The sequence below is a fragment of the Salvia miltiorrhiza genome, chromosome 2, assembly GCF_028751815.1.
Source record: "Salvia miltiorrhiza cultivar Shanhuang (shh) chromosome 2, IMPLAD_Smil_shh, whole genome shotgun sequence".
Lineage (NCBI taxonomy): Eukaryota > Viridiplantae > Streptophyta > Magnoliopsida > Lamiales > Lamiaceae > Salvia > Salvia miltiorrhiza.
Window position 1 is genome coordinate 49,745,349 of NC_080388.1, and position 10,495 is coordinate 49,755,843.

Sequence of the window (10,495 nt, forward strand, 5' to 3'; positions counted from 1 at the left end):
TCCTTATCTCTCGGGTTTTGAGCGGCATAGATATTAACCAGGCAGCAAGAGACATTGCCAGCAGACCAGTAGCCATTGACAATAAGAGCTCCTGGGATCTCCCAGTGACTAGAAGCAACAAACCTCTTTTCGTTCCAAATAGTAAGAATTCCTCCTGACCTTCCGTCCGCACTCCGCTCTGCGTAACCGAAATCATCTCCTCCCCAAATCGTCTTGAGTTCCAAAGGCCCCAATTTCTCACTTTTCGTTTCTTGAATAAAACACACGTCGATTTCCAGTTGCCGGATAAGTTCTCTGATTTCTCTTTTCTTCACATTACTCCCTAGACCTCGAATATTAAAAGAGAGAATTTTCATAAATTACCAGTATTCGGGTTCTCCTCTTCTCCCTCTTCACTTCTGACACTGGATATTTGCTTGACCATTTTCGAATCTCCATTCTGATTGGTCAGGCCCAACTTCTTGCCGAAATCCCAAACTCTCGAAGCTTCTTCTAATTCTTTGGGAGTTTCTTCCGATTGTTGACCTCCTGAAGGGTTTGGGCTCTCATTTCCATCTCTGTCTCCTGTAGTTGCTTTGCCCAAAAGGGATTTACCTGAAACATTAGAACTCTTTCTGGGCTGCATCTTTGAAGAATTCTTGTTTCTTTGGTTGAGGAATCTGTAGAACCCCGATCTCCGAAAGAATTCGCCGCCAAGTTTCTTTCTGGTTTGGCTTTTCTCAGAGTGTCTTTGAGAAGAGGGGACATAACTTTCCTTTTTATTCTCGCACCCAATAGAGAGAGAGAAAAACTCCCGATTAAAATTTTCTCCAAGAAGAGCTGTAAAATCATGTGGTGGGCTGCTGGAACAGTTAAGGCCCCTATTCTGCACTGAAGGCCCAAGCTGAATTTCTAAGGGCTTTTCGGTAGAAGCAAATGAGACAATGGGCATGTCCTGTTGGATTGGGCTGAACGGGCTGCTTCCCAAATCCACTGGGCTCGGATTTTGACAAGCGAGGGAATTGGGGTTAATGGATTCTTTGTGTAGAACCGAAGAGACTCCTCGGTCCCTCTGCCTCTCGAAGAGTGGGTCCCCAGACACCGCCACCTCTTGAGATTCTTCCTCTTGATTCCTTAACCCAACTGATTGTTCCATAACTGCTTGCTGACAATCTTTCTCGGGAGTAGGAAAGTCGGCTGCATTTTGAACAGAAAAAGAAGCGATCACTGGCTGGACCGGAGTTGATTCAATCTCTCCCCCATCCTGAGATTGAACCGGGCCGCCGTGAAAAACCTGCGCTTGCGCCGGAGACGCGGATCCCTCCATCTCCTCTTCCAGCTCCGATGACGAGAAATCTTCCGATTCAGTTTCTGCAACCTGGGAGCAAGGAGTTTCCAACGCGTTTTGGTCCTGCAATTCAACGACACGGATCTTAAAACGAGCCCCATCAATGTTACATTGAAGGGACTTGTCGATCGGCCCCAGTCCCGTGGAGATCTGAACTAACGCCATGTCAAGGCGGGACCTTTCCTTGGTGGATTCATGAATTTTGAGGACCAATCCCATTTTAGAGCAGGCAAGATGGAAGAACCTTGAGTTCCAAGCCTGTAATGGCACCCCTAGCCATTTAGTCCATACTGTCCTTTGGGTTTGGACATCGACGTAGGACCAGGGCCTAACCCATTCAAACCACAAACTGACCCATTCGTCGAGACCATTGAGCAGCTCCTGAGCCGGCCGATGATCGATGCTTTGGATAAGCACAAGATTTCCTCCGAGAGAGGAGATCCGAAGCATCGAGGCACATTCACTATTAATTTCTTCTTCAAAGTCTTCCCACAGAAAATCCGACTTAACATAACCAGTAAAGGCCGTGAGAAGCCACATTCTTTCTTCTTCCGTGGTTTGGAACCCAATAATCTCGTCTGCCGGAGGAATCGCCGACCCTCCTATTACTTCAGCGAAGGATTTTCCGCTTTGTCTGAGACCATTGGGGATAAGATGGGCCTGTCGTGCGAAGTTAGGATCTTTTTTACTTACCGAAAACCTACTCTGCTGCACCTCCGGTCGATTTTCAGTTATCTTCTTTTGCTCTTCTGGCCTCGATCTCTCAAACTTTGGAACATATGCTCTCATTTTGTAGCTTCCGATCCAGATGTTGTTCAGTTCCTCCAAAGTACGGGTGATATCTGCTCCCCCCTCAAACCGGACGAAGCCGAAGGGTTTACCTTTCAAGTCTCTCTTTCTTGGGCAGAAGATATCCAAAACTTTACCAATTCTGGCGAACCTATTCTCAAGAGTTTCCATCCAAGTCCCTTCCGGGAAATTGTTGAAGAAGAAAGAAACTCTATTTTCCATCACTTTGATGTCAAACCTAGCGCCGGTTCTCAGAGGTTGGGAATAGCTGCCCGGTCCTCTCCCCCTCCTCCTCACTTCTCTCCACTCACCTTCGCCTTCTCTCGCCATTTGTGTACCTTTTCTTAATTAATAAATCATAGTGTTTTCCCGTGCCATTTACGTTTTTTTTTTAATATTAATTTGTGTGTGATCCTATATATATATATATATATATATATATATATATATAATACACGTATATCAATTGCGGTGATACGAAAGCTTAATCTTAATGAGTGATAATAAGATAATTTCCGGAATCATGAATGACCTATTATGAATTTTAAATTAAATAGTTACTACATAAGAAAGCCACACAATTGAGTGGATATAGACACTATAAATTATATGAAAAAAAAGGGCGTGATCGAGGGTGTCACAAATTTTCCATCAACGCAGTTCAATTATATTCTTATTCAATATTCTTAGGGCGTGGTTACCAAATACTCCCTCCGTCCCATGAAGCATGACACAGTTATTTTCAGTACGAAAATTAAAAAATTGGTATTTTATATGTTAAGTGTGGTAAGTGAAAAAGTGAAAATGTGAATAAATGATAAATTTTTTGCTATTTTCAAAACGTGTCATACTTCGTGAAACAGATAAAAAAAAACTGTATCATGCTTTGTGGGACGGAGGGAGTAGTTAATTTGCTTAATTGTGGATGATCCATTATGAACTTTAAATTGCATAGGTCACCAACCAGACTACCTCAGAAACCCACAATTGAGTGGATAAAGATACTACATATTAGTACTCATATATTTCTAAAAAATATAAGTAAATAAAAGGACACTACAAATTACATGAAGAAAATAAATGGTGGGGGTGAAAATGACAATTACCGACACTACAGCCTCTTGTCTGAAAATTCCAATAATGGGTTGTGATCGTGGGGCCCAACCCACTATGTGAAATGGACCAGCAAGTGGGCCCATTTAGTTCCACCTAGGTTTTAGTTTCCGACTTCCGTTGCCTTTCCGTTCCATGATGCAACACCGTTTCCCATGCTTATAATGTTTCGGAAATATTCATATTTTTACTACACTAATTATACTTTTCTTAATAATCGTGTCCAAAAGAAATGAGATAAGTCTAATGAAACGAAGAGAGTATTTATTAAGATGAATTATAATTTTGAATATTTTTAGATTTTAATTACTTTTATAATTTAAGTTTGTATTTGATTAGGTATTTCATTGCAAACGTTGGATTAGAGCAACTATTATTTTAAAATCGGAGTAATAAAAATAAAAATAAAAATATTTAATTTTTCTAAAAAATAGGTTATTTTTGTCATTTTTAACGTATGTCAAAAGTATATCATTTTTACTTTTGGAGCATGATCCACACTTTTATTCCTTATTTAATCTTAACCCCCCTCATATAATACGCCCTCCGTCCATCAAGAGTGTGACACAATTATTCAATTTAGCGTTCACAAAGAGTGTTACACTTTTCTTTTTAGGGTATGGCTCTACTTTCTCTTTTTAGTTATAATTACTCTTTTTTTTATGGCTCCACACTTCATTCAATCACAATCACTTATTTTTATTATACATATTTATCAACTAGTATTATTTTTAAATTTGTGCCCATTAAAAATGTACATTTTGGTGGACGAATGGAGTATACTTTAAAATTTTAATGTCCGTGAAAAGTACACCACCCAAATATATTCATATGTGCATTTTAATCCATTTATCCAATTCATAAAAGGAAATGAGTCATCCTCTTTTTGGCAAACTAAAAATTTTCACCCACTAGGCCTAGGCCTAGGTTACTAGGTTTCCCACTTGTATAATAGTTGTATACATGAATTGTTGTATGTATGCTTCCTTTTTTCGAACAAGTCTTCACGGTCGTCAAAAGAATACTTAGTGAGATATTTTACTCCTTTTATTTTTAAATATTGTGGCGAATATGAAGAAGTGTGTCTTTATTATTGGAACGGAGGGAGTAGTAAAATTTTAAAATCTGAAAAGGTTATAACTAATTTTATAATTTTAAATTACTTTTAATAAATTTTTGAAATATGATTTTAATTTGAGAACAAAATTATTTTTAAAGTAACACATTTGTTGTCTAGCTGTTGTATTGTGAAGTCCCGCGAAGTTTGATGAGTATTTCTTTTCGAGTTGTTCTATGTAACTTGATCAATTTTCTTATTTGGTAATTTTTTTTATTTACATTTTTATTTTTTCACCTATCACATTTAACACACTAAATACTAGCTCTTTAAAATTCGTGGTGAAAAAAAGTGATAAAGTTTCAGGGGACGGAGGAAGTATTATATTTAGATTATATCATTTTTTTTTATTTGAAGGAGGAGGAGGAATGATGAAGTTTAAACCCTATATTTTACTGTTTATAGATAGGAGTTCGTATTATTTGACGTCACTTCAAGGATGATTATATCAAATTTTAATTTGTGACTTCACAGTAAGCACAATTCTGACGTTAGTATTGAGAAAAAATAAATGAGAAATGTAAAATTCAATAAAGTGTTTAACACAACCAAACAATAGTCAAGATTCTATGCAATAATAGTAGAATAAACATTTTCCTAAACAACCTTATAGGGCAAACCTACTACTTTTGCAAAATGACAAGTGGATCAATTCAACCACATTTGGAATTCTAAATATTCTTAGACACTGTTGCTAAAAATTATTACTACTCCGTACTAATTTTTAGATAAATTGAATTATTTATATATATAAAAAAACTTATTCAACGCTTCAATTTTTGGAAATAAGGTGCTTGACTGGTCAAAATATCTGCAGAATAATAAAATTGAGTAAGTTAAAAATTATTCCATCTATCGCACAAATTTAATTATCTATTTATTTCCGATGTATCATATTATAGTCTATTTTTTAATTTGAATTATTTTATTTTTTTATATTTATAAAATAATATGTGAAATAATAAATAAAGATAAAATATGGAGAAATAATTACATACAAATTATATTTCAAAAAAAAAAACAATAAAAATATATAGTAGACTATATATTGAACTATATTGATGGGCGAGAGGGAGTATTTTAAATATTAAAAACAAAACCTATAAATTTCTGGAATATGAAAATGATAAAAAGAGGAAGGTTGATAATATTATTCCAGAGTTGACTAAACACAAAAATACAGATGTCAATCTGTTAATCATTGGATCCGTATTACATTATGAAATATAGCTCACCAAATGGCAAAAGGAAAAAAGAAATAAAAAAGTTCTTAACCAGACTAATTAAAAATCAATCCAAAGTCGTTATATATTATTAAATTTTAATCAATATTTAAGGACAAAATTATGGAGGCTTTTAATCTATTTACCAAACTAAGCAACTGAGATTCTGCAATCAAATAATTAATTATCCACCCAAATTGAAGACGCCGTTTCACTCCAAAACAGTAGGAGAAACAGTCTTGTCTTGTAATAACACCGAAATAGCAAGGGCATAATCGTGAACAAAAATGACCTGTCCTGGCAGCCGAGGCAGCGCCGCCGTCACGTTACGACGGAGTCAGAGAGATATTCCTGTGTTGGGGCAGGGTATTCTCGTCATTTGGCGTTGCACGTGCATGTAGTGTGATGTGCGTGTGTGTGTATAGTATAGCAGCATAGAGGATTGGACGATGATATTTCAGTGTTGTATGTATAGGCGTTTCTCCCAAGGCCAGCTGAAACAATGCTATAATCTCTTTACCACAAATGCGACGCCGGCTAATTTAATTGCTCCCCCTCTCTCTCACACATCTCACACACTAATTCATTTTCTCTCTCTTCTTTTCTTTTTCTTTAAATTAGCAATACCAATATTATATTTCTATTTTATTTTGTCCAGATTGCTTTTTTCTGAGTCCCTTGTTTATTGATTGATTTCAGTTTCATCTCTCGATACAAACCTTACCTCTACTCTTCTGTTTGTTGGGATTCCAAGCTATTCTCTCTCTCTCTCTTCTACCACATTTCAAAACGTATAAAAATCGCCGGCAAAATGCTGCCGGAGCTCGATTTCTCTCCATTCCTCCGGCAATAGTTGAGCAGGAGAACACTCTACAACCACAACAGAAACAGAAAAACGCCTAGTTTATTTATGCCATTGACGGAAAAAGGGGGGAAAATGCCGGAGCCACAGCCGCTGCCGGAAATCACAGTGAAGAAGGTTCAACCAACCGACGACAATCTAGAGAGAGAAAATCAGAAATCGATAGACAGCGCCGCTACCACAACCACCACCACGACGCCGAGGTCAGTAATCATCATTCCGCGGAGCAAGTCGCAGGCGGCGAGCCGGCGCGTCGCTCCGACCTCGATTTCCGATGCCAGCTCAGCTAGGGTTATGGAGAAGCGGCTCCCCAACGGCGATCTGTACATCGGAACGTTCTCGAACAACACTCCCCACGGATCGGGCAAGTACCTGTGGGAGGACGGGTGCATGTACGAGGGCGAGTGGAAGAAGGGGAAAGCAAGTGGAAAAGGAAAATTCTCGTGGCCGTCGGGAGCGACTTTCGAAGGCGAGTTCAAGTCGGGTCGGATGGAGGGCACAGGCACGTTTATTGGTCCGGATGGAGATATGTACCGAGGCTCGTGGTCGGGGGATCGGAAGCACGGCTACGGAATCAAGCATTACAGCAATGGTGATTACTACGAGGGGCAGTGGAAGAGGAATTTACAGGACGGGCAGGGGAGGTATCTATGGAGCAATGGGAATGAATATATTGGTGAATGGAAGAACGGAATCATTCACGGGAGAGGCGTTTTGGTTTGGAACAACAGGAATAGATTCGACGGGAATTGGGAAAACGGCGTTCCGAAGGGGCAGGGCGTTTTTACATGGCCGGACGGGAGCTGTTACATCGGGAGCTGGGCGAATGACTTGTGCCGGAGCAATAGCAATAGCAGCAGCAAGGCGCAAATATTGAATGGCACATTTTATCCTGCTCACGCCGTCAAGGGCGGCGGAGAAGGCTTCAGTCATAAGCTGTCGGCGCCGCTGATGGTTGTTGGGGAGGAGGGCGCTGTGGCGGTGGCTGGCGGTAAGAAGAGGTCGTCTGTGGACGGAGGGGCGGCGGAGAGGGCTTTTCCGAGGATTTGTATTTGGGAAGCGGATGGGGAAGCCGGGGATATTACTTGCGACATTATTGATAATGGCTTCGTGTTGAATCAAGATGGGATTAAGCAGTTCAGGAGGAGGAACCCCTGCTGTTTTAACAGCGGCGAGGCGAAGAAGCCAGGGGAGACCATTTCGAAAGGGCACAAGAATTACGAGCTCATGCTCAATCTCCAGCTCGGCATAAGGTAGCTTGGCTTTCGTCTCTTATATGTGATTTTACTTATTCACAGTAGTTGATTTTTATTGAATTTGTGTGAAGGCATTCTGTGGGGAAGCATGCTTCTAATTTGCGCGATCTCAAGCTGAGTGATTTTGATAGTAAGGAGAAATTCTGGACTAGGTTTCCCTCCGAAGGGTCCAAAATCACGCCGCCACATCAGTCCGCTGAGTTCCGGTGGAAGGACTACAATCCGGTCGTGTTTAGGTGATCAACAAATTTGCAGTTTTTGTCATTTTCTAATATGTTTGTTTGGGTTTATTAATTGCTGAAATTTTCAATCTAAATTTGTGAATTATCAGACATTTAAGGCAGCTATTTCAAATAGACCCCGCGGATTACATGTTAGCCATTTGTGGAGATGATGCGTTGAGGGAGCTTTCATCTCCTGGGAAGAGTGGAAGTTTCTTTTACTTAACACAGGACGATCGTTTCATGATCAAAACTGTGAAGAAATCAGAAGTCAAGGTTGGTTGCTTTCTCTTTTTGACTTGTTTAAGTTTGGAACGTGAAGATATCTGCTTTAGAGCATTTTGAAAAATACAACTTGGACTCTAATTATAAAATATTAGAGTCCCTACTGCTTGGAAATCTCTAATCCATACGTAATCATCGCAATTGTTTTGTTCTTTTAGGTGCTTATAAAGATGCTTCCTAGTTACTATCAGCACGTCTGTCGTTATGAAAATTCTCTGGTGACGAAGTTCTATGGAGTTCATTGCGTGAAGCCGGTGGGTGGTGTCAAGGTAGGTGGTGCTTAATTGCTGAAAATTTTAGTTACAGCATATGTATATTGAGTCTAATCTACATCGCATTTTCTTATATACTAGACGCGGTTCATTGTGATGGGGAATTTGTTCTGCTCAGAGTATCGAATCCATAGAAGGTTCGATTTGAAAGGATCCTCCCATGGTCGCACAACTGATAAGCTTAAGGGAGATATTGATGAGACAACGACCTTGAAAGACCTTGACCTCAACTATGTGTTTAGGCTGCAAACAAATTGGTATCAAGAACTTATCAAGTTAGTTTGCATGTCTCTTCTTTATATATAGTTTATTGCATTTTTTCATATTTGCTCTTTCCTAATATCCTGAATCAAACTTCCAGACAAATTGATCGCGACTGTGAGTTCCTGGAGACAGAACGAATAATGGATTACAGTCTCTTAGTCGGCCTTCACTTCCGTGATGTTAGTACTGGCGACAAGATTGGTTTATCACCGTTTCTGCTGCGCACAGGTAAACTTATTTTTACCAATTTTTTCATCTATATGGATTCATTATTTTGCGGAGCATGAAGATTGCTGATAACAAGTTACTGGTTCCTCAGGGAAAAGTGATTCATACAAGAACGAAAAGTTCATGCGTGGCTGTCGTTTCCTTGAAGCCGAACTGCAAGACATGGACCGGGTCTTATCTGGCAGGTATGCGACGGCTGATAGTTGATTTGTTTTATGATGGCGATGGCTTGTTTTATGATAAATATATTAGTCTTTGATATAATTGGGAGGGCCTTCAAATTGATGGCAATAAATCTAAGTGGTTGTATATCAAATATAGTTATGTGGGGTATATCATATATGCTTAGAGTTTGGTCTTTATAATTGCTGCTTCTTTGGATAAGAGTTTGATACATATGGTCAAATTTAAGATTAAGGTTTAGTAAAAGCATAAGTACCGGATTTTTAGGAAAACCATTAAGACAGACAGGTCAATATTGGGATCATCATTTTATTTTATTAAAAATTTCTTCACCTCTTGATTAATTTAGTCCAATGCTTATCAGGAAACCATTGATCAGGCTCGGGGCCAACATGCCGGCAAGAGCCGAGCGAGCTGCTCGTAGGAGCGTGGACCAATACACACCGGGAGGGTTGAGCAGCCTGACATCCTCACGCAGTGGTGAAATCTATGAAGTGGTCCTCTACTTTGGCATCATAGACATTTTACAAGATTATGATATTACCAAGAAGCTCGAGCACGCCTACAAATCGTTGCAAGTTGACCCTACCTCAATTTCAGCAGTCGATCCTAAGCTCTACTCCAAGAGATTTCGGGATTTTGTGGGGAGAATATTCATCGAGGATAGATGAGATGCAAGAAAACACGAAGCTTCTAAATTCAAATCATGGCTGTATGAGCAAATGCCCGGAGAGGCACCCGTGCTCGTGGCATTGCAGCCGGGAAGGGGCAACGGGGCCGAGTTTTGTGGATCGGCCAGCCGTTGATGGAAGTAAGTTATGAGTTTTTGTACACATGAAAATGGTGGGAAAAGAAGGGAGAAAATTGGTTGTGGGGTTAATTTTCTTTTTGATGCATTTTTTTTGGTATGTGCACCAAGAAATGTGAAGAAGATTTGAAAGATAGGCATAGGGAACGGAGCTCAACTGTTTCCTCAACAAAAAAAAGATTCAAAATATTGGTGGAGGGATTTCAATAATGAAGTGTACAGATTATAGGAAAAAAGTGTTTGCATAGTTTATTTATTTTTTGGTTGAGATATCTGACTTGTTTGATATAAAAAAGCCCTTGACCCCCACTCCCTTTACCCCACAACTAGAGAGAGAGAAGGGGTTGTGTGTGCTGTGTGTAAACACATGAAAAGTAGAGAAAGTGAGGTGAAAAGAAGCGCTTGTGTTTCTTGTTTGTTGCCCACTTTGTTTACTCCACCCCCATCATCACATCTTTTGACAGTACTTGATTGTTAATTATTGTAGACGAAATTATTAAATGAAACTAGGATTTGTTATTTCTTCTTTTGAAGAAAATATGAAGCA

At 39.4% G+C, this 10,495-nt stretch overlaps 1 protein-coding gene across 1 annotated transcript; it reads left to right on the forward strand.

Annotated features, from left to right (window-relative positions):
- The first annotated feature begins 6,025 nt into the window (after positions 1-6,025).
- LOC131011951 (phosphatidylinositol 4-phosphate 5-kinase 1-like) lies at positions 6,026-10,255 on the forward strand. The gene is made up of 8 exons (XM_057939851.1): positions 6,026-7,684; positions 7,759-7,923; positions 8,019-8,184; positions 8,352-8,462; positions 8,547-8,740; positions 8,827-8,957; positions 9,049-9,142; positions 9,505-10,255. The coding sequence occupies exons 1-8, from the start codon at positions 6,480-6,482 to the stop codon at positions 9,809-9,811; spliced, it is 2,373 nt and encodes a 790-aa protein (XP_057795834.1). The 5' UTR covers positions 6,026-6,479; the 3' UTR covers positions 9,812-10,255.
- Positions 10,256-10,495: the final 240 nt, after the last annotated feature.

Coding starts and splice junctions, on each gene's coding strand:
- LOC131011951 (XM_057939851.1), top strand. CDS start 6,480: ATGCCATTGACGGAAAAAGGGGGGAAAATGCCGGAGCCACAGCCGCTG. Junction 7,924..8,018: donor TACAATCCGGTCGTGTTTAG/GTGATCAACAAA, acceptor GTGAATTATCAG/ACATTTAAGGCAGCTATTTC. Junction 8,463..8,546: donor AGCCGGTGGGTGGTGTCAAG/GTAGGTGGTGCT, acceptor CTTATATACTAG/ACGCGGTTCATTGTGATGGG.